This window comes from Prionailurus bengalensis, chromosome B4, assembly GCF_016509475.1.
Source record: "Prionailurus bengalensis isolate Pbe53 chromosome B4, Fcat_Pben_1.1_paternal_pri, whole genome shotgun sequence".
NCBI classification, from domain to species: domain Eukaryota; kingdom Metazoa; phylum Chordata; class Mammalia; order Carnivora; family Felidae; genus Prionailurus; species Prionailurus bengalensis.
The window spans coordinates 16,936,805-16,961,652 of record NC_057358.1 but is presented as its reverse complement, the minus strand read 5'-3'; the positions used below and the strand labels follow the sequence as shown (position 1 = coordinate 16,961,652).

Here is a 24,848-nt window from a genome sequence, read left to right as displayed (position 1 = left end):
GCATTCAAAAGACAAATGGCCCTGGATATACAACGATTACAGAAACCTTTACGTGAAAGGGGCTTCTCGCGCTTTGCCTTATTTAACAAAATTGAATATTCTCTTTCGGATCCGATGGGAAAGCAGTCATCCCTTCCCTGCCTCCAACTCCCCGTCCTCAACTTTATTCTTGAGATCCTATCAGATTTTGACCTTGTTTGTCCTGGAAGTGTCACGCACTATCTGTGCTGGTGGCCAGTTTTCCAAGGTCACGGGTTTCTTTACATGACACCCTTAAGCATTGATTAGCTCCCTTTGTGGAATTTCCATCTGTTTTGCAGCCAGCAATCGCAGCCCGGTGTGAAGCCGTTCAGCACTGCAGTTTGGCCAGCCTGCGGAAACCTCTTGTCCTCCCTCTTTCACATCAGTCCCTGAAAATGAAGTAGCCGCATGCAAAAAAGAGCAGGAAAATAAAGCCGGCGCTTCCCCAGAGCCTGCCGGCTAGCGCACTGCACAGCATATTTCAATTAGCATCCAATCATTTTAAGTAGTGATACTTCAGTGTTTGCAGAAGCCTGCCTTGTAGAATTTAATACTCAGACAGCCATTTTGCAAAACACAGCAGGTCCGTGAAATAAGGGCTATTTCAGTGAAATAGTCACAGGATGATAAAGCTGCGATAAATCCTGGCGTTAGTGGCAACAGCTGTGTCATCCACCAAGCGATTATCATCTACGCTTTTTCTGAAGCTGTGCAAAATAGGATTTAATAGGAGCCTCTGTGGCTATCGTTAATTTCACAAACTCCATAGTATTCCTCTCTAAAAGAGATAATGTTTTTTTCCCATGCCATAATTCACACATGAAAACAAGGACTCCTTTAGAGAAAAGAGAATATCAACTGGTTTGAACTGATACAGATCTCTGAGACAATGGACTTCCCAAACAATCCCCGTGCAAGTGATTTCCAATCTTATCAAAGTAACACGGCACCAGAGATCTATAAAAACGTCTCCGGAACAATCGCGGCATCTCCCATACCTCAGGTGCCTTGAAAACTCGTAGTACCAATGACTGATTCCCTGGCTGATACTCAGCACAGGGATGAAAAACATCCGAGAGAGGCAACATGCACGAGACAGACACGAATCGTATTTTCAGCCCCTAGCTGCAATTCTACAGCAATAGAAACTTACATAGGACACCCGTACTCGCCGCCGATGCACCAGCCCACAGCACTGCATGAAGAGCGGTGCGGAACGCAGTCAGCGTGTGGCTTCACCGAGCTGCACTGTGCCTCCTCGTCTCATCACAGCCACTGTCCATTTCTTCCCACCTTGTGCTCCCAGGTAAGAGGCATGGGCAAATCAACACTTAGCTTCTGCCTTCCTAGGTAGTTTCTAAAAAACACCACGGGTCCTTGCAAGCATGCCAAAACTTTGTTGTCCCTGTTTTTCTTTTCTTTTCTTTTTTTTTTTTTTCGGGTAATTTGAGATCTTCTTCAGGGAGTTGTCTACAGACCAGAAAATCGGCCAGAAGTAAAATTTATTTTCCTGAGGTAACTATTCCTACCACACAGTTATGACCGTCCGGATCGGCAGAGTTTCTTGGCAACATTTTTACAGTAGCCATTCTCCACTCAGGAGACTGTCAGACATCAGAGAATCTTGCCTTTCACAAGCCTGCAGTATCCTGCTTTTTACAAGAGGAGGCCCTACTCCTGATGCTGTTTATGTTACTGCTTCTGAGCGCACGGCTCCCCCCGCTGCTGCTCTGCCATTATTGCCTCCCTTCCAGCGCTCAAACCAGCAGCAGCATCCTGGCCTCCGTGTTCTCTCTGTAACACTTCAGGCATATCTGATCTGTGACTTCTCCCTCCTCCCTTTTCCCCCGAAAAATGACGGAGTCTAGACTTTAATTCACTCTGGATTCCTAGGACTACAGAACCACCCTCCAAACTGTCAGACGCTTTGTCTTGCGGTACGTGTTTCACATGAATTGTAGAAAAGATTGCTGGAGTGGCCTCAGGACCCGACTCACTTGATCACTGCAGCTACACACAGGTTTCTGTGTGTGTGTGTGTGTGTGTGTGTGTGTGTGTGTGTGCGCGCGCACGGGCGCTCACTGCCAAAATATTCACTTCCTACGTTACAGCACATGAAATAAACATAACCCCGGTAAGTAAATCTGATCAGAGTCAGACATAATTAATTAGATAATATCATTAATTAGATGATCCATCGCCTACGATTTAGACACGAGACACAAAGTGAGGGTGCCTTCAAAGCAGGAGATGTTACAAATGAATGCTCCTTGCAAGCTGTAATTTACATTCTTCTCTAAAGATACAGTTTGCTGAGACTGAGCCGATCATAACATTCTTCCAAAAGGCCTTGTGCACGCCACACCTGAGAAGATGAACTATTAAGGCATTTGGGGGTAAAACTATTACTTTGTATGGTATCAGCCATTCTAACAAGCAAGGATTCATACAGCCTCCTATACAGTCCCATACAGCTGTGTGCCACAGCTAATGATCTGCACTTGACCCCATGCCCAAGTCACTCCAGAGGCTGCTGCCACTCAGGAAGAGAGGTTAACTATTTCCTGCCACCCATGAAGATCACACCGCTACGCTCTTCAGGCCCTAGAAAGTGCAAGCCTATGAACTGTCGACACTTCACCATTATTTCCTTAAAACCTATGATTTAAAGTAACAAATCTTTATTATTATTAACAGCCCAAGGGGCTACTGGAGATGAAAAAAAAAACCAACAAGTCCTGCCTTAGTTTAATGTTCTTCCTTCACTAATAAAGTAACTAAGGCCCCAAATAAGCAGGTGTTTTGCCTATAAGTAACATAAGCAATAGTATTACTACACCCAGTAATTTATGTAATTTAAATAGTCTACGAAAATTCTATGGCTCTATCATATACTAATTAATCCTCCATGTATCAGACGGTCCAAAAGGGAAATAATGAATAAATTATAGACAGACAATAAGGCTACTTTTGTGATGACATCAGAAACCTAGAAGAAAATAAAATTTCTAAATTACATTGCAAATTGGCTTTTAAAGGGAGATCTGAGGGGGGAAAAAAAACTCAACATCTTCTAGACCATCCAAGATGGATTTCCCATAGATAAGACATAAATTCGATTTTTTAGAGAAACTTTAGTGAGAAATATATGTGATATAGTTTTTTTTAATTTTAATGTTTATTTATTTTTGAGAGAGAGAGAGAGTGTGAGCAGGGGAGAGGCAGAGAGCGAGGGAGACAGAGAATCCGAAGCAGGCTCCAGGCTCTGAGCTGTCAGCACAGAGCCCGATGTGGGGCTCAAACTCACAAACCGTGAGATCATGACCGGAGCTGAAGTTGGACACTTAATTGACTGAGCCACCCTGGCACCCCACATATGTGATATAATTTTTAGCGAGATAAGAGAACCTATAATTCAAATGTAGGCTTCTTCTTGAAGACCCTTGATCAATCTCAGCCAAGACACATTTACTAGAATAACTGAATAAAAATAAAGAATTAAAATTAACTCTAAGTTAGAATAAGATGGAACTGTTGGAGACATGATCTCTTCTATGATTCTGAATTTGATTTGGAATTCACTTTTTAACTCTGATATCATCATCCGCAATATGACGGAGATCCCCAGTTCATTAGAGATTCCACCCACCTTGCCATTCAAGAATCCATGAAAGGATGCCAAGCTCTAATTTGATTCAGCAAACATCTATCAAGCACCTTCTATTTGCTCAGCACTGTGCTTGCTAGGTGTTCAAAATAGGAAATGAATAAAATACAGTCCCTACATGTCTTGAGGGACTTACAACAAAACGGAGCGAAGAGAACACAGAATTTGAGTGTTATGGGAACACCAATGGTACAACTCCTACCTATCCCGGAAAGGAATGCTAACGGGTTCTCGAAGGTGGGAACTCTCGGGCTAGCCTTAGCAGAATGGGTAGGTAGAATTGCATCCAGTGGAAGACAGGGGCAGAAATCATGCCAGGCAATGGGGCAGCAGATACAAAAGCACAGAGGATTATACGCAGTATACAAAATGCATTGTTTATATAGAATGTAGAGAAAAGGTAAACAGGTTAAATGTTCACGATCTATTCCGAGAACAGGTATATACCCTAAATCCCTCAAACTAACCTGGGTTCTCCCCGGAATCCAGGTCTCACCCATCTCTATACCCCTGGCACTGAGTGCGGTGATGGACACGTAGCAGGTGTGACAAAGACGCACAGTTGTTCCCCCATCGTCCCTTCTTGACTTCATCAAGAGCAACAGAAATGGACACGTGGCTGCTGGGCTAGGAGAAATGCCCCAGCCTCCCTTGCAACTTGGTATGGCCACGTGACCAGATTCTGTTCCACATTCTAGGAAGAAACGACACACGCCAACATCTTAGTCTTGTCCTCAGGGGGAGTGGAGCTGGCCTTTCCCTTTTTCTGTTCCCTGTCTTGCTGCTCTGACTGTGGACATAGTGTTGAGAGCTGGAACCATTTACGAGCCACTCAAGTTGAGAAGGACACCGAATGCTCTTCAGTCCTTCTGCTCCTTGCATGCAGGCTGTGACGTGAAAGAGAAATGAACTCCTAGAGTATTTCTGTCTGTCGCTGTTAATCTGACCTCGGTTATAGAAGCTAAATGTGTAGTTACCTCAAAATACCTCAAAAAACACCTCAAAATAATGTACTTCAAAATGTTTCTGGAATGAATGATTCACAGACTCTATAGTTGGCGGGGCGGGGGGGACGGTGGGGGGGAGTGGAAGAGGATCAAGAGAGCAGCATGGGACTAGACTGTGAAGTACTTTGAACTTCGCTTTCGAGACTTCAGATTTTATCTTATAGGACATACAGAATTAGCAAAGCCTTTATTTGTTTTTTATTTTTTTAATGTTGATTTATTTTTGAGAGAGAGAGAGAGAGAGAGACAGAGCATGTGCAGGGCAGGGACAGAGTAAGAGGGAAACACAGAATCCGAAGCAGGCTCCAGGCTCTAATCTGTCAGCACAGAGCCTGACACGGGGCTCGAACTCACAGACCGCGAGCTCATGACCTGAGCTGAAGTCAGACGCTTAACCAACTGAGCCACCCAGGTGCCCCCAGAATTAGTAAAGCCTTTAAATGTGAAAGTATGTGTTGTTTTATTAAAAAGTATGAGAAAAAATCTCTAGACTGTTTGGTTTTAAAAACTAGTCCATAGTTCAATATTAGTAGAAATCTGAAGCTTTTGAACTTGTATAGTTGTCTACAAGAAATGTCTATCCGCTAAAAACTGAAATCAGATAAAATCAATAAAACTAGCTGTTTGGTTCATGTCGCTAAAGCACAAATCTAATGAATTGTTAAGTTAGCTATTTTGCTATAATGCAAGATGCATGCAGGTAAAATATTAAACGATGACAATGAGAGCTAGAATGACAAAAGCAGCAAATTAAAAATAAGTGCGGATAAATGTTGTCAAGGCCAGGTTTTTTTCTTGAATGTTTATTTATTTATTTTGAGAGAGAGAGAGAGAGAGAGAGAGAGAGAAGCCCATGCACACATGAGTGAGCAGGGGAGGGGCAGAGAGAGAAGGAGAGAGAGAATTCTAGACAAGCTCAGTGCTGCCAGTGCAGAGCCTGACACAGGGTTCGATCCCACTAACCGTGAGATCACGACCTGAGCTGACATCAAGACTCGGATGTTAACCAAGTAAGCCACCCAGGTGCCCCAAGGCCAGGTATTTTTAAAAGTTCAAGGGATTTACATCTGGGAAGTCTATATATAAAGTGTGAGAATTCATGTTTATTGACTCGTCCCTTTCTACGTTACTATTAGGAGAAATCAAGTACCCGGTGGGTGTTAAACACAGATGAAATGCTTCTCTGGAGAAGAAAACTCTTTGAAACAGAAGAATAAAACCAGCTCAAGCGAGGCCTTCTGCAGGGAAGCTGAAGGTTCCTTGTCAAGGCTGACTCTGCTGGAGCATTTATGGCTCTTTTTGTGGCTATGGTTTCCCTTCCCGCCACAGACACTATCCCATAGACTCGCCGAACTCTTCCTTCACAGTATGTTGTTGCAAAGCCTCAGAACCTGGTGTTCTGAGGTGCACCAAAAAGTTCTCCACTGATTTCAGTAAAAACAAACGAACGAGCAAAAAGGGACCAAATGTCTATTTCATCAACAGTATCATTCAGTCAATAATTACCATGGCCGTGTATGTCCTAGGCACTAGGGATAAAAGAACAGGTACAATAACCATGGTCCTTGACTACAGAGCGACTAAAACCCAGGGGAAAAGACAAGGGGAGGTGGGGAGATGGGGCAGGGAGAGGGAATACAGGAGCCATATTCCGAGTGTGGGAACATTATTTACAAAGGTCTTTGTGGCCGAAGAAAGAATGCTCAGTCTAAGAGCTGAAGGATAAAGGAAGCGGGAGGGTGGGACAAGATTAGGATAAAAAGGTATATAATTGCCAGAAACAACTTTTATCTTTACACTAACACCAGTGGGATTCTATTCATACAGTCAAGGGGCATGATCAAATTTGCATCATTTAAATTTTTTTTAATGTTTATTTATTTTTGAGAGAGAAAGAGAGAGAGAGAGAGAGAGAGAGCGAGAGCGAGAGCATGAGTTGGGGAGGAGCAGAGAGGGAGACACAGAATCCGAAGCAGGCTCCAGGTTCCGAGCTGTCAGCACAGAGCCTGACATGGGGCCTGAACCCAACGAACCGCGAGATCATGACCTGAGTCGAAGTCGGACGCTTAACCGACTGAGCCACCCGGGCGCCCCAAAATCTGTATCATTTAAAACACACTTTGGTAGTGGAGCTGCAGCAAGAGTGGAAGACGGCCAGAGAGGAGGCAGTGAGAGCAGCTTGGGAGCTGCCGTAACCATCCAAGTAAAATCAGATGGTATCTTATAGCAAGGAGGTGGCAGGGAAGAGAAGGGGCTAAAACCATGAAATATTTGGGAAATCAAAGCGGATAAGCACAAGTACAGAAACCAGAAAAAGAAACCCAATGTAAAAAAGATACCTGTTCCTCTCAGTGCGGGCTATTTCCCTCCACTAGTGAACTTCAGTCTCCAATAGCACAACCCATGATAAATCTTTATTTTCATGTCAGTTCCACTTTGCTTCTATTCTTGGTCAATCCTCATTTCTCTCAGAATCCCGAACAGGATCTCTCTTTAGCCCTCTGCCTCTTCCATTCAGCTCTACTTATTTTAGCCACTGAAAAGTACCACTCTATTTTTTTTTTTTTTTTTGAGAGAGAGGGCGCACAAGCAAGGAAGGGGCAGCAAGAGAAAGAGAGAGAGGGAGAGAGTGAATCTCAATCAGGTGCCATGCTCAGCACAGAGCCGGATGTGGGGCTCGATCTCACAAGCGCAAGATCATGACCTGAGCTGAAATCAACAGTCGGATGCTTAACCTACAGCCACCCAGGGCCCCCGCACCATTCTACTTTATTCCAACTTCTATGGACTGAAAATCATCTCTCTCTTTCTCAGTTTGTTGCTGTTGTTGTTTTCATTTTTTTTTTCTCACCAGGGTGTCCAGGTTCTCTTTATCCACTGGTTGTTTGTTTGTTTGTTTTTTTCAGACCAACAACCAGGCGTTTCTTCTCAGTAATGAGAGTGACATCACTTGTTTATTCGCCACCCACATACAGACAGCAGCAGAAGTAAAGAAAACAGTTACATGTGATGTGATTGGGGGAGAAGAAGTCATACTCGCAAAATGAATAATAATCAGGAAATGTGTACCGCAAGTCTAGAACACATTTTGTGTTCTAGAGTTAGAATACGCATGTTATATTCAAAATCGTGAGAAACCCATGCAACTCCAGTAAGTCCCAGGTCTCTTACAGCCTCGTCATGTTGAAAGAAATGCCATCTAACAACAAAAAGTGATTGAAAATCAACTTATATACAGCACAAAGATCACAAGAGAGAATCCTTGAACTCACAGCCACGCTTCCCAAGAATTTCCTTTCCTTTCTTCTCTAATTCTCTCTTACCCTAAAGCCACTTGTAAGCCTGCCCTCACTTTTCAACACAAACAAAAACATTCAAAAACTCTTCTCCCAGGCATTCATCCTCCTGGATCTCTCTCTCTCTCCATAAATACACACCCCTAGGTTTATATTTGGTACATTTGCTTAATTTCTGTTGTTTGTGATTTTTGATTTTCTTTCAATTTCCCCCACTTTGCCTATCACTCAGACTCTGAACAAAGACAGCCGGCAAACAAAAACCCTACACCTTCTGTTCTACGTCTCCAGCACGCTCTCTCTCTACCTAGACTTTAGGTTTTGTATCACAGGTGGCTGGCCAGGAGGGAGCATTATTAGATACCATTGGAAGAAGAAACAATGAATAGGCATTTATTACAGGAGGCAGAGGAAGCGAGGAAGGAGAGGGGAAAAGCCGAGAACACGTGTGTGTTTCCGATTTTTCCAGGCCGCACTAATTTTTTTCAGAGACTAGATCTGATCAGTTCATTTCATTCATTTCAGCTACAAGGAAATGCAACGTGCATATAAGAAAGGAAAACACTGACACTTCGGTGATGAAAGGCAAAGCGCCCTATTCACAGTATAACATTTCATGAGCATGTCTACGATGAGAACAGGATAAGAGACTTCATGGCAGCGATTCTGATCTCCTGTTTGTTTGGAAAGACCAGGAAAGAGAAGCACACCTTGTTTTCTAAAGTGACCAGGAAACACTCCGGAGAGACTGTCGAATTCTGTTTCATATACATGTGTATACACACACACACACACACACACACACTTACGTATATATTTATTTATTTAGGTATGTAGGTATGTTTTTATTTAATTCCTTACTTGGTCATGGACACTACCATCAGCATCAGCCCCCACCACCATCTGACTAACCCCACTATGCAATTCATTACAAAACTGACAACTGACATCCTTTTGAAAGTCCGTGGGCTCAAGGGCAGAAGGTGAGAAGGAAGAATATTGAGAGTTATGGACTCCTACTAAGTGCCAGGCGCTCTTCTAAACACTTCATACAGTTACCCTTCGATTCTCCTGTGAGCCCTGTGAGGTAAGTACTGTTTTAAATCCATTTTATAAAGAAAGAAATGGAGGCACAATGAAGTCAGGTAAATTGTCCAAGGAAACGGCAGAGCTTGGGTTTCTATCAAGGAGCCTGACTCCTGAGCCCGCTAGCCCTCCTCTGCTCTCTGTCAAAGGCCAAAATTATTTTTATACGCTGACCCTGGGGTAGAACACAATGATTCATCGAATAATCCAATCATACAACAGACATTTTTTGAGCTCAGTGGTTCCCCTTCTACGGGTTTTCCAAATCACCCGTATTTTTCTGTAAAACATGCCCAACCCTTGAGCCTATCTCTGTCTCGTTCTTGCAAAGTCAAATTTTACGAACTGGAAAATTCATCTTATCTAACAAGTATCTTCTTTGAAAAAGAAATTTTTTTAACGTGTATTTATTTCTGAGAGAGAGAGAGGGAGACAGAGCATGAGTGGGGGAGCGGCAGAGAAAGAGGGGGACACAGAATCTGAAGCAGGCTCTGGGCTCTGAGCTGTCAGCACAGGGCTCCAGCCCATGGACTATAAGATCATGACCTGAGTCGAAGTCAGATGCTTAACGGACTGAGTCACCCAGGTGCCCCACAGATAACTTTGTATAAAAAGTAAACATTTGTTAGCTAGTGAAGTTATAAGTCATGAAACAAGTCAGTTTCTTTAAAACCCTATTTTGGGGTGCCTGTGGCTCAGTTGGTTAAGCATCCAACTTCAGCTCAGGTCACGATCTCATGGGTTCGAGCCCCGCGCTGGGTTCTGTGCTGACAGCTCGGAGCCTAGAGCCTGCTTCAGATTCTGTCTTCCTCTGTCTCTGCCCCTCCCCTGCTCACAATGTATCTCTCTCTCTCTCTCTCTCTCTCTCTCTCTCTCAAAAAATAAACATTTAAAAAAATCTATTTTACCTATCTGTATTTATTCCCCACCCCCATTGTTAAATATTTAGAAATAATTTAACGTCATTTACAGGACTACATTTTAAAAGTAGTCATTTACAGGACTACTTACATTTAGGTAGCACGAAATAAAAGAAAAAAAGAATAATAAAATGAGGACAGACAACGGAGACGGACATGAGGCTTGAAGTGCACCCCGTAGTAATCGATGCGCTTCCTACAAACGAGGCGTCCACTTGGCTCTAAGCTTTCTAGCGGCCAACTCAAGAAGGGAAACTTGGTCAGTTACATAATTTACTGTCCATTAGCTTAGAACAACCCAATGCTCTGAAGCACGACTGCCTGGCGCTAACTCCAGACAATGGAGTCCCCTGGAGGTCCCCACAAAAAGGAACATTGTGTAAAGTGATACACGGCACTCCCGACGGTAAATGGCAGCCCGATCTCCACTGGCAAGTACAAGTCTCCAGCCACACAACACTCAGTGACACAATGTGGGGGGCGGGCGGGGAGCGGGGGGCCACGCGGGACCCCGGCCTCGTCACAGATGGGGCCTGACGCAAGGGTCATAGTAACAACGGCAGGAAACCAAAGAAAGCGCTCCCGTGCACTGGTGCTGAGTGAGCACGCGTGGAGTGAGGACCATCCTTCAATCCTCTTAACCAGCTCTGAGGAAGGTGCGGTTATGATTAATCTCCGGGTTCCAAATGAGGGAACGAACGGGTTTCAGAGTTTGGCAACTCAGGGCAGGCCACACGCAACTCATAAGCAGAGTAAACAGGATTGGAACCCAGATCTGTGGGGCTCCAAAGTCCATGCTTTGCAACCACTAGGGCCCCAGAGCTTTTAGACAGTGATGGCTCTGAGCCATGCAAAGAATTCCATTCCACGACTGTTCCTCATTGACGAGCTTCTGATAAATATTAGAGGCTAGTGACCTTAAGACTGATTTTTTTTTTTTTTTAGTTTTTTGTGGCCACTTCAACACAATAATCAAGCTGGAAGTACAATGAAAGATAAGAAGACGACAAGGCCACCCCATCTCAGCCTGCGGCAGAGTAAATGGCTTTTCTTCCAAACACCTCACTCCCGGGGAGACATTTCAGAGAATGGAGAGGGAGGGACGTAGTGTCAGTGAATGGGGTGTAGGAACTGAAGCTTCAACTTGAGTGCTGCTGGGTTTTTAAGACAGCAAAGGTGGGGGGAACGGTCACATAAAGAAAGCCCTAGATAAAGGATGTCTAGATCTAAAGCAATTTGCATAGAGTTTTTTAGTTCTACACTAAACTACGGTGCATTTCTCTGGGAGTCACAAGTATCTGGATATCTTAAATCTTAAATTGTTTTTACGTTTATTCATTTTTTTTTTCCAACGTTTATTTATTTTTGGGACAGAGAGAGACAGAGCATGAACAGGGGAGGGGCAGAGAGAGAGAGAGGGAGATACAGAATCGGAAACAGGCTCCAGGCTCTGAGCCATCAACCCAGAGCCCAACGCGGGGCTCGAACTCACGGACCGTGAGATCGTGACCTGGCTGAAGTCGGACACTCAACCGACTGCGCCACCCAGGCGCCCCGACGTTTATTCATTTTTTGAGAGAGAGAGAGAGAGAGAGAGAGAGAGAGAGAGAGAGAGAGAGCTCAAGCAGGGGAGGGGCAGAGTGAGAGGGAGGAGGAAATCCCAAGCAGGCTCCGTGCTGTCCAAGCAGAGCCCTATACGGGGCTTGAAACCATGAACCTCGAGATCATGACCTGAGCCGAATCAAGAGTGGGATGCTCAACTGACTGAGCCGCCCAGGCGCCCTCTCTGCAGATCCTAAATCTTAAATCTTTAGTTTGTCCAAAAGTAAAAGGCTCTGGTATCATCGCTGCTTGAAGTTCAGAATCCACATCTTCAAAACAAGGGAGATCAAAGTGGGGACAGGCAAACTGGCCTGAGGAACCCCAGAGGCCCCTTTCAGGGAACAAGCTTGAGCCCTGGAAACCTGAGGAAAGGAAAAGGGCCCACAGTGACATCCACGACGACCGAGCTGAAAGCAGAAAGGCTCATTAAGTCACCCACTTGGAAACAACCACAGGCCCTAACTGACCAATTACAACCAGGCACAGTTCCTAAGGTTACCACAAAGGGAAAATTCCATATGTTCCCGTACTCCCTCCCTCTGCTCTAGAACTGTGGCCCCTCACCATCGCCTCACTGCAGACAGTCTCTCCTTTGCTGTCCCCGCCCTCTGCTCCCTCCCTCGCAGAGTATTCAGTAAGTTTTTATCTCCTTTGTTCTGCCTGGGGTGAATTCTTTCACCACCTGATCACAACGCCCACATTTGGTGCTCCCCCATCCGATCGGGGACACCCCACAGGAACTAGTTAGAAAAGATGTCTCGAAATAGTCAACCACTAACTGCCTTGTGACATGCATTGAACTGGCCGTTCTCACATCGCTTGAAGATTGTTTGGGGGAGGATTAGACAGGAGCAGAAGCTGACAAAGGGACAGCAAAGTGTCTGCATGCATTTCAGGAGAAATGGAATTACATCCAAAATTACCAAATCTCTATTTTAGAATAGATGTTCAAGGCACTTAGTGAACACTCTCAAAATAGACTACTAGGTTGGTATTAATATCACCTTATGTTCAATTTAGATCTTATAGCTTTAATGAGCTTTTTTAGTTTATCATATCCTCAAAGGAAAGCATGCAGTATTATTCTTGTCTATCCTGATGTGAAACTGAGTGTTTCCAGATTAACTAAATTACTTTAAAAGATGAAAGGGGTAGAGGCCCTGCTCACTCAAGACGATTAGTGGGCATCTCCTATGGATGGGGCGCTAGAATGGATGTCAGCCAAGAAGAAATCAAAGAGGCCAACAGGGGATCAAAGATTCTGTGCAGATTCTCTTTAGCAAGACTTTAGATTCCTCTACAAAACCTAAAATTTTCCAGTTAGAAACAAAGTAAGAAAATATCACTTGAGCCAAATGTTATGTAGGTTCTGTTGGGACTTTCATGGAAATATCCTCCCAGATTACCAAACTTTCTGTTATGTACTAAGCTGAAATCTGTAAACAAACTGATGATATTGGTGAGTCCTCTTCAAATTATGCTGTTAGGGAAGCCTGGGTGGCTCAGTTGGTTAAGCATCTGACTCTTGGTTTAGGTTCAGGTCACGATCTCATGGTTTGTGGGACTGAGCCCCAAGTTGGGCTCTGAGCTGACAGCGTGGACCCTGCTTAGGATTTTCTCTCTCTCCCTCTCCCTGCCCTCTCCCACCCGCACGCACACAAACACACACACACACACACACACACACACACACTGCTTTGTGTGCTCTCTCTCTCTCTCTCTCAAAACAAATATATAAACTTAAAAAAAATTATGTTGTTAGTACATAATAGGGTTTCAGTATTGGTAGTTTGGCTAGATGCATGAATAAGTAAATACCCTAAAGTATTCCTTGACATTGAAAACATGAGGCCAAAGTCTAAGCATTGAGAATAACATACAAAACAAATACGGTGAGTTAAGAATCCCTTTAGAGAAAAATAAATGCAAAAAGAAGAATATAAAGAATAGTGTTTACATTTAAAAATAAAGAATAGGTAGAAATGAGTTGGCAATGAGAATTTTTTTTAAAAACCCATAATTTGGTATATTAAAAAAAACAGGAAAAGCCAGATCCATTAAGACATTTGTTAGATATTTGTCTAATGCTGAGTTACCTGACTTAGGTAGAAAAAAATATACATATATTACTTAAAATATATATATTTTATTTTATTTTATTTTTTTAATTTTTTTTTCAACGTTTATTTATTTTTGGGACAGAGAGAGACAGAGCATGAACGGGGGAGGGTCAGAGAGAGAGGGAGACACAGAATCGGAAACTGGCTCCAGGCTCTGAGCCATCAGCCCAGAGCCTGACGCGGGGCTCGAACTCCCGGACCGGGAGATCGTGACCTGGCTGAAGTCGGACGCTTAACCGACTGCGCCACCCAGGCACCCCAAAATATATATATTTTAAAATTAAATTAAAATTAAAAATTTAATAAATATATTTATATCTAAAATGTATATAAATGTATAGTAAAATATTAAATAACAACATACCTAAAATATACACATTTTTAAAATGCAAAACTGATGTTGAGGAATAAGGCCTTGGGGAAAGACAAAATAAACTGGGGTTACTAGCCTAAGCTGAAACTTAATTGCTGTCTTCAATTATTTGCTGAGCAAATCAAAAGAATGTGTTCAATGTTCCATTCATTTAACAACGATCACTTGTGTACCTTCCATGTACCAGGCTGTGTTCCAAACACTGGAGGTTCCCCAGTGAGCAACTCAAAAAAATCTCAACTCTCATGGAACCAGGCAGGCAATGGAAATAGAAACTATTAAAAAGTATCAACATGCACATTTTCTGCTTTGTGTGAAGTGAGGGAGAGATGGAAGTAAAGATGGACAGGTAGAAGTTTGGGTTATATACAAGTTGGCCAGAGAAAGCTTCTTGGGAAGATGAGCAGAATAAAGGGGGGGGGGGGGGGGGGGGGGGGAAGGGGAGGAAAAGTGACCATCGGGGGAAAGAAAAGTCCAGGCAAATGCAGGGAGAATACACACAGCCCATGGGAAGAACAGGAAGCAGCCGCAGGTGTTGGAGCAAGGTGAGTGACCAGGGACTTGATCGTTGAGGGTCTTCAGGTCTCTGTTCTAACTGTGAAGCAAATTTATTCTCATCGTGAAGGGAAACCATCCGAGGGTTTTGCAAAGGACACATGATTTGATTTACACCTTCAAAGTGGGGCAAGGTCTGCTGTATGGAGAATGCAAGGAGCTAGTGTGGGTACAGAGAAATTGTTTTTGAGACTATTGGCAACAGTCCAGGTAAAGAGAGAGGTCTTGCTCTAAGGCACTGGTGGGAGGAAATCTTGAGAAGTGTTAGGATTCTGGGTCCCTTTTAAAGGCAAAGGGGACAGAACTGATTGATGTTGTGTTGAAGAGAAAGGAAAGACCCAGGAATGAGCCCAACATGGCAAGAGGGGCAGATGAGGGCCAAGCAACTGTGTGAATGGTCATGCCAGTTATTGAGAAGAGGGACACTTAGGGAGGAGCAGTCCTGAAGGACAAAACAAACAAAGTACTTTTGGGGGGATATTAATTTTGAAAAGCTCATAGGACATTGACGAGAGATGTCATGTAGGCAATCTAGCGGATGATTCCAAAGTTCAGAAAACAGATTTGGGTTGAAATATATATATTTTTTTAATTTTAAAGTTTATTTATTTATTTTCAGAGAGAGTGTGAGCACGAGAGAGAGTGCGAGGGTGGGGGGGCAGAGGGAGACAGAGAATCCCAAGCAGGCTCTGTGCTGCGAAGGTGAGAATGTGTCCGTGGATCATGGAACCTCAAGAGAGTAAGGAGGAAAGTGAGGACACGGGGGAGGAGGCATGACGGGCTATGAAAAGACGTCGGCGACAAAGATCCAAAACTATAGAATAGAACAAGAGCTCTTGGAGAGTAATATCAGACATGGCAAAGGAGATCACAGACATTTTTTCCTAAGGTGTCTTCAAAAGAAGTTCCCTTCATAATACTGTACTAGCAATGGAGCAACGAGGAGGCAAAGGAATGGACAAGATAATTTTTCTTTCCCTGTTTGATCTAATGAGTTGAAGACGCTACAAGAATGATAGATGCAACAGAAAAACAGTCTTCGCAAATGGAAGATCAAAAGAGTGGAACTTGGGGAGAGTCACCTGGTTAGGGATAAACAACTTCTAAAAAATAGAGTATTTGCCCCATTTTTTTTTATTACAGACCACAGAAGTATTCTAATATTCTCACTTGTGAACCAGATAGTTCCCAAGGAGAAATCATTGAACTATCAATTTTCCTTTTTTGAAAGCTCCAACTTTTAATGTTTGATATAAACATTTTTCCTCCTTCATAAAGATCAGTTCATTTGGGTCCTAACTCAACTTAATTGGCTCTGGAGAAGTGAGGCTTTCCTACTGAATTTCTAAGCTTAGGTTTATACATTTGAATTTCATTTTTCTCATTTGGTAGATTTATTTTGGAAAGTACCAACAGATGTGCCTAAAATCTTAGTGTGATTTTTTTTTAAGGTGTGATGGAAAGAATGTAATAATTTGAGATATTTGGCATTCCTGACAATCTTCCTATATCCAACATTTCATGTCCCAAATTGGGCAACTGTATGGAAAATGAAGACATTTACATTTCTGTCCCTTGGTTCTATTTAGCTTATTATGAGGGGGAGAAGCAAAAATGTGCTTGAATGTTCCTTTACTGGAAGTTGGTGTTAGTTGGAAAAGAAGATGCGGGGGTTTGAGTGATCTGGGGGTTGATCAAGGAAAAAGATAAGACTCCTGAGGTGGCGATGACAGACAGAAGTTTTATTGGGTGACTGACAGATTTGCATGGTGGGGGTGGGGGGCTGGTTCCTCACAGCAGGAGTCTGTCCAGAGGCTATGGCTACTCAGAAGGGGAGGAGAAGGCAGACAGGGAATAGAAGAAGGGCTTAGGTAAGGTCACTCAGTAGCATGGCCATGAGCCCCTGGGTCAGAGATCTCCAAAGGGCTGGAGCAGATTGGGGCCTTATGGCCAGTCCACACGGGGTAAAATTTCGTGGGTTAAGCAAAGCAGGCAGTTCTAAAGGGCTAAAAATCTGCTTGTTTGGGCTATGTCACATGCATGAGAAGGGGAGAAGACAGAGAGAAGAGGACAGAGGATCTAAAGTGGGCTCTGTGCTGAGAGCAGACAGCCCCATGCGGGGTTCAAACTCATGAATGGTGAGATCATGACCTGAGCCGAGGTCAGACACTTAACCAACTCAGTCACCCAGGTGCCCCTAAAACAAATGGATATGTGGAATGCCTGGGGGGCTTAGTTGGAAGTGTCCAGCTCCTGATTTCGGCTCAGGTCATGCTCTCACAGTTGAGAGATCAAGCCCCTCATTGGGCTCCATGCTGAACATGGGGCCTGCTTGGGATTTTCTCTCTCTCTCTCTCTCTCTCTCTCTCTCTCTCTCTCTCTTCCCTTCTGCCCCTACTTATCCCCTCTTCAAAAAACAAACAATTGGATATGTAAAAAATTTGGATTTGGTACTAGCTGGCTTTTGAGCTAACAGATTTCAGCCCTCTGTGAAGACATGTATAACCTATGGTTCAATACACAGAGGCCACCTTTGCTTCATTTATGTAACAGAGGAGGCAAGGATAATATTGTAAAAGGGCATTTTTTTTTTTAAAGAAAGAAAGGAAATTGCATTCAAAAGTGGCTCAGTCGGTTAAAACACCTAACTCTTAATTTTCGTTCAGGTCATGATCTCACAGTTCATTGGATCGAGCCCTGCATCAAGCTCTGTGCTGACAGCACAGAGCCTGCTTGGGATTCTCTCTCCCTCTCTCTCTGCCGCATCCCAATCCCTCTCCCTCTCTCTCTCAAAATGAATAAACATTAAAAAAAATAGAGAAATTAGACCCTATTGGTTCCTCCTTTAAAAATTCTGATGTTCCCTAAGGTTATAGGAACTCTAATGATAGTTTAACATTTATGGAGTGCTTACTATGTGCTAAGCACTTTATATTTTTTAATTTCCCCATCAATCCTTTAAGCTAGTATTTTTGAACCCATTTATCACACGGGAAAACTGAGCCCAGAGTGGTTACCTAACCGGCTTGAGCTCGCATAGCTAGGGGATGTGAAATGGGGCTTCAGTACTAGGAGGTCTGAAAGGGGGGGTTGGTATTTCACCAGTCGAGCATCCAGCCTTTCCACTAAGGCTGTTTTCCCTCAGGGATTCGGGGAGGCACTGCAGTTTTTGACCTAGAGCTGCTCTCTGGACTCCTGGAATGGGAAGAGCCAACGGAGGGTCCCTTCTGAACATCTCCTCCCCGGCACCTACCCCATGATGCCCGTGGGCTACTTCCCAGCTCCTGATTAATACGAGAACGATGTATAGTTGAAAGCAAGGTCAGAATAAAAATAAATGAAAGTTCTTGCTGTATAAAGGAAAGTAGGAACACTTCCAACCCCATACCTTCACCTCCCCAGGACCTTCTCTCTCTCTTAAATTAAAATTCTCTGGTCTGCTTTAGAACGCACCCCACTGGCGAGGATAATGCCCAGAAGCAGCTGACTCTCACTTCTTGGTGGAGGAGAGGTAATCACATGGCTAACCCAAAGGGTGAAACGCATCCTGCATTGTTTTCGCAAAACTAAGAGTGAACACAGGCGAGGACACTGCAGCTCCTCCCTTCGTCACCTGGACACATACAATGGGCACACGGGGGAGGGGGGCAATTTTACATACCACGTGCTTATGTTCGCACCCCACGGCCGCTGGAACAAGTTACCACAAACTCAGTGGCTAAAAACAACACAGATGTATTATCTTACAGTTCTGGAGGTCAAAGGTTCCCAAAGGAGTTTCACAGGGTAAAAAAAAGATGACGAAATCACATCTGCAAAGGCCCTTTCGCCATGTCAGGTAATATATTTACAGGTCCTGGGGATTAGGACGGAGTCCTCCTCTATGGGGGGGAACAACCGCCAGCCCCCATGTCTGTGTGTGCAGGGTAGGACCATTCCTTCTCCAAGGATGCTTCGCTACGGAACCCTGACAAGCCTCAAGTCCTCCTACATAAGGCTGACAAAAGAATCTGGAACACTGTTCAGAAATTTGAATTTCCCAACTGAAACCCAAACTTCCAGGCAAAATTTCCACGGTGCACTTAACGGGCGTCTCTGCTGTGGGCAAGACTCAGGGTTATGTTTCACCTGATACACACTGGCAATTTTTTTTAAACGAGAGATTACACTGCACATTAGAAAAAGTCATACCCCACAGGGACCTCCATCTCCACAGGCATATGGGGGTTTGGGAAATGGTTTAATAGTTCTACTTTTAGGCTTTAAATGGGTTTTGTTCAAAGGTTACATTCTGATGTCAGAAATTCACTGCAGAATTCAGTGATCTTATTCTACATGGATCTCAGCAAAGAAACCAGACATCTGTGGTTCCAAACAGACTCTTCTGTGATGGGGTTTTGATGATGTCATGGTCCTGTGGCCAAGGTCATTGCAGCAGATAGCAAGGACGCTGTATTAGGGAGAAGTCAGTCAGCTCCTGCTAATGGAGTGCTTTTCAAGAGCCAATGACAAGAGCCAACACTTCCTTCTACTTTGTGTTCACTGCATCCTGTGACTCTCCCTAGAAATGCAGGGTCAGTGACCAGTGGCTCAGTTTGACAAATGAGGAAATGGGGTCCCCAGGGCGAGATGACACCCTGATGGGTGTCCAAGGACGCATGCTGGTGAGTGCCAGAGCAGGGATTCCAGCTCAAAGTCCTCAGACCCCCAAAGGCCTGAACTTTATTAATTAATTAATTTATTATTATTTTTTTTTTAATGCTTATTTTTGAGAGAGAGAGAAAGAGCAACTGAGCGTGAGCAGGGGAGGGGTCGGGAGGGTGACACAAAACATGGGGCAGGCTCCCGGCTCTAAGCTGTTAGCACAGAGCCCGACACGGGGCTCGAAACCACAAATTGAGAGATCATGACCTGAGCCGAAGTCCGACGCTTAACGGCCTGAGCCACCCAGGCGCCCCCACATGTCTGCGCTTGAAACTTCGCCAGCCTGTTTTTGGGTGGTGGCCTCTTCACCTTTCTGCCTGTTCCCACACTGTCCAGCATGTTCCCAGGAGGGGGGCTGAGCGGCCCCACTCCTAAACACAAAACTTCCACCTAGCCATGCAAAAGTCTTCTGAATCACCATGTTTTTTAACTTCAATAAATGTCTTAGCAGGAACTTTCTGCTTCTTCTTTGGTCATACTTAATACAACAGTAAGTCGAGATTGTTGAAATTGAGGGACTTTATCTTGGGGGTCCTGGGAGTTCTAAAATAGTTTTGTTTCAAATCTACCAGAATGTTTGATGAATTTCTTCCAATTTTATTGAAAATATAACAATACTGCTACGTTAGGAAGTGAAAAATAATAGCTTTTGTCTCCGTGTATGAATTTGAATCTTCTTCTGCATACTTTCTTTAAAAATTTAGCTAGTTTTACTTAATTGCATTTATGATACAGATACTTTTGAATTCAATTTCTTCACTGCTGCAGCCTTACCAATTCATAGAAACAATGTGGTAATTTTGATTCTTCATTTATGTACTTGCTTCAAATATTTTCCCGGCTCACTTTTTCATCTTATTTGCTTGGTCATTGTTGTTATACAGTTTAATACTTTAAACTAACAATACATTGTTCTTTGTGAGTTTTCTATCGCATCAAAACCAAAACTTTTTGTATTTTCTCATTGTCCTGATTAATCAACACTCTTTCAGTCTAATCATGATTTATTTTTATTATTTTTTTTTAATGTTTATTTATTTTTGAGAGAGAGACAGAGTGCAAGTAAGGGAGGGGCAGAGAGGGAGACACAGAATCTGAAGCAGGCTCCAGGCTCCAAGCTGTTAGCACAAAGCTGGATGCGGGGCTCGAACTCGTGAACCATGAGATCATGACCTGAGTTGAAGTCAGATGCTTAACCGACTGAGCCACCCAGGCGCCCCTATTTATTTTTTTAAAGTTTATTTTATTTATTTAAAATTTTTTTTAATGTTTATTTATTTTTGAGAGACAGAGACATAGCATAAGCGAGGGAAGAGCAGAGAGAGAGGGAGACACAGAATACAAAGCAGGCTCCAGCCTTTGAGCTGTCAGCACAGAGCTCAACACCCAGGCTCGAACTCATGAACCAGGAGATCGTGACCTGAGCCAAAGTCAGATGCTTAACTGACTGAGCCACCCAGGTGCCCCTATTTATTTTATTTTTGAGGAAGAAAGCATGAGTGGGGGAGGGGCAGAGAGAGAGAGAGAGAGAGAGAAAGAGACAGCATCCCAAGCAGGCTCCACACTGTCAGCACAGAACCTGATGCAGGGTTCGAACCCACCAACCCCGATCATGACCTGTGCCAAAGTCAGACATTTAACCAACCGAGTCACCCAAGCGCCCCTCTAATCATGATTTATTTTACATTAAACCCTTTACCCCAGGACGTGTTCTATTTAACTCCTTAATTCGTTTTGATAGTAAGGTGTGGCTCTAATTTTTTTTAAGTAGCTAACTACTTATCCTGATACAATTTTTATATTGTTTGTTACATATTTATGATTTTATTGTGTTTTTGTTTATATATGTTGCATAAATTGAAGGTCAGTTAGAAGTTTTCTTGAATATCCTATTGGTCTATTACTTTTTGAACGCATCCCTCATTTTTCTCGATTGTTACTTGAATATACCATAAAAACCAAAAAGACTAACCTGCTTGTTTACCACTTTTCTCTTTCAAAATAGTATATCACACAGAAGCTCATTTTAGCAATACGTACTATTTGTATAAGCATTTCAAAGGTCGTTTCTCTGACTTTGCAGTAAAATATACACATAGGACTTTAAATTCGGTAAAAGTTGTTACAAATAAAAACAATCAAGACGTCACCTAAATTGCTCAGGTTAACTGCAAAATCTGGTTAGCTACAGGAATGTCCCAGGCAGAATGTGGGATACATTCCCCTTTGTGTTTTAGCAAGAGAAAAGGATCCGTATTGCCAAATACTTATAACATGCCTCTCGTTCCTGCGCTGCGTTATGTTGCAAACCCCGTACTGCCTGTCCAGCCTTAGGAAGCTCCACTGCTCTGGTCACAGGAGCTTAGGCACCCACAGTGCAGCAGGGAGGCAAATGTTGCCTACTAATTAAAGGATAAAACAAATCAGACAGCATAAATGAGTCATTTCCTACTCCACTACCTTTACATTCTCATTCTGCTAAAACATTTGAATGGTTTTTTTAAAAAAACGTTTATTTATTTTGAGAGAGAGAGAGACACGGAGCCTGAGCAGGGGAGGGACAGAGAGCGAGGGAGACACAGAATCTGAAACGGGCTCCAGGCTCTGAGCTGTCAGCGCTGAGCCCGACGTGGGCCTCGATTTCACGAATCAGTAATTGGACGCTCTACCAACTGAGCTACCCAGGCTCCCCTTTTCTTTGTTTCAAAGAACACGTGTCTTACTGAGTTTCTCCTCTTCCCCTGCTAAGTATCAGTTATTCTTACGTTGGCTCTTCTTTGTCTGCCTTCTATAACCTACTAGTTCTTCTCTAATTGTTTTAATATTAGTCCTTGTCATCTGCAGTCACTATGATTACCCCAAGCCTCTCCTCTGTGTCAATAATTCAGTTATCTATGGTTTATAATCTTTTCCTTGCTGCTTCTGATTGATACGGTAGTTTGGAAATGATACTGTTTTGATCCTCTATTTCCTCAGAATTGTTATCTCCTTTAATAAAAAAATGTTTATTTATTTTAAGAGAGAGGGGGAGAGAGGGAGAGAGGGAGCAGGGGAGGGGCAGAGAGAAAGGGAGAGAGAATCCCAAGCAGGCTCCACACTGTCAGAGCAGAGCCCAACGTGGGGCTCAATTCCATGAAACACAAGATGACGACTTGAGCCAAAATCAAGAGTTGGATGCTTAACCAACTGAGCCACACAGGCGCCCCTCTTTTTTTTTTTTTATTCTATTGAGGGTTTTTTTTTTCATGTTTTCCATGAGTGTTACTTTATTAAATCCATGGTCCTATCAATCATACCACGTAGGAAGCAATTATGAGACATTTCTTCCTATACCTTGGTGTTTCTTTGGGTGTGGGTTTTTTTTTTCTTTTGCACTGTATGCTTTTTAAAGTGTTTTTTTTTTTTAAAGTTTATTTATTTATTCGGGGGTGGGGCAGAGAGAGACAGAATCCCAAACAGGATCCATGCTGCAGCACAGAGCCTGACACGGGGCTCAAACTCACAAACTGTGAGATTCTGGCCTGAGCCAAAATCAAGAGTCAGTCGCTTAACCGACTGAGCCACCCAGGCGCCCCTGAAGCGGTTTTTCCTGTAGCATTTTGTTTGGTCTTTTGTTTCTGGTTTTGGTTCCTGCTTGGGCACACCTAGGCCGTTCTGCTCCCTGATTTTACTTGTTATATGGGGAGTAAATTCTTTCCATGATTCCCCAGATCGGATTGATTCCACCTCTGAGTTACAGTTCGAGGGCTACAATTCTCATATTCTATCCATTCTTACGAAATGAGAGTATGTGAGGGTGTATATGTGTGTATGCTGGATACCGGTGTGGGAACCAGGGCTCAGCTAAAGTAGCAGGAAGTCTCTGTCTCTCTTCTGAGATTTTGTTACCTGTCAAATGATGGGGTGACCCTTTTCCTTTCGAAAACTGCTCCCATTCATTATGTATGTTTGAAGTTTTCATTTTTTTCAGAAAAGTGTTGGTCCTACCGTTTACTTTCTGCTTCGCCGATTTTTACTAGTTTCCGTGACTCCTTACTTTTAGAAGGAAAATGAAAGGTACGTGTAGGAACTCTCAACTCTCATTCGCTCTTCAGAATTGAAGTGTAGGACATGCCATAATCAGATTCTGTTCCCTTAGATGGCAGCTTTTGAAAGGGATTCCTTTAGACAACGCCCCTTTCCCTCCTCGGTTGCCGTTGATGAAAATTTGTTTGTTTGCCTTTCTAATGAACACTTGCTTATTTCCCTCGGCATTCGTTAGGGATGTGATCTTCCGTGATGCAGTTTTAATTCACCATCTTAGTCCCCATTAGAGTCTACTCACGTTCCTTACACACAGAGTAGAAAAGACAGCTTCGTGCGTTCTAGGGCAAGCCACGTGTAGCAACCAACACCTCCGTGTCCAGTGACACTGATCGGCCACTCTTGCCTTAATGCAGACATTCCCTTTCTTCCTCAAAGCCTTACGTTCATCCATCCTGGAGAGGGGGCCTCCATAGAAGATGCTTATCTTCTAGGATAAATACATTACACGCATCTCTCTTTAAGTTTATCCTTATCAATTTCGAGTACATTATGATTTTTACCTTTATTTTCCCTTGCCTCATTCATTTTTATGTCTGTTGTTAAGTAATTTTCAATTCCTGTTTTCCATATACCTTTTTCCAGGTCACTTATATTTAATGGAACAAAGCAGAGAATACGTTAAAAAAGTAAGCATGTTCTGTTATTACTCTAAATGTAGTCTCTTCAACGCATTTTTAAAACTCCACTACAGCAGCATCTTATATATTTTTCTTATATCTCCTTTTGTTGAAATATTTTTTTAAATTTTTTTAGTTTGATTTTGAGAGAGAGAGACAGACAAAACGAGTGGGGGAGGGGCAAAGAGAGGGAGAGAGAGAATCCCAAGCAGGCTCCACACTGTCAGCATGGAGCCCGATGTGGGGCTCGAACTCATACACCATGAGATCATGACCTGAGCCAAAACCAAGAGTCGGATGCTTAACCAACTGAACCACCCAGGTGCCCCTGCTGAAATATTTTTATTCTAAATGCCTTTTACTTGATGTGTTTGATTTTTTTTTTTTAGTTTTACATGACATGATCATCCAGTTCTTTCCATTATTCATTTTTATTTATAATTCATGTCATTATAATTCATTATCATTTCGCAGGATGCAAAATTAAAATTACAGAAATCTGTTGTGTACCTATATACTAGTAGTGAAACAGCAGAAGCAGAAATTAAGGAAACAATCCTATTTATAATTGCATCGCAAGAATAAAATACTTACAAATAAATTTAACCAAGGAGGTAAAAGACCTGTGCCCTGAAAACTATAAAACATTGATAAGAGAAATTCAATACAACATATGGAGGTACATACCATGCTCATGGATTGGAAGAATTAATATCATTGAAATGCCCATACTACCCAAAGAAATTACAGACTCAATGCAATCCCTATCAAAATACCAATAGTATTTTTCACAG

The 24,848-nt window shown here is 43.0% G+C and overlaps 1 protein-coding gene across 4 annotated transcripts in view; it reads right to left on the bottom strand.

Moving 5' to 3' along the window:
* CACNB2 (calcium voltage-gated channel auxiliary subunit beta 2) overlaps positions 1–24,848 on the bottom strand; it is a 391,422-nt gene that overhangs the window by 263,506 nt on the left and 103,068 nt on the right. Inside the window, exon 1 of one of the 4 annotated variants that reach the window (XM_043564399.1) lies at positions 1,175–5,428. The exons of the other annotated variants lie outside the window; for them this stretch is intronic. Coding sequence (XP_043420334.1) covers positions 1,175–1,222 — 48 coding nt within the window. The 5' untranslated portion in view covers positions 1,223–5,428. Of the gene's footprint in view, positions 1–1,174; positions 5,429–24,848 lie in introns of those variants that run through there. 4 annotated transcript variants of the gene reach the window in all.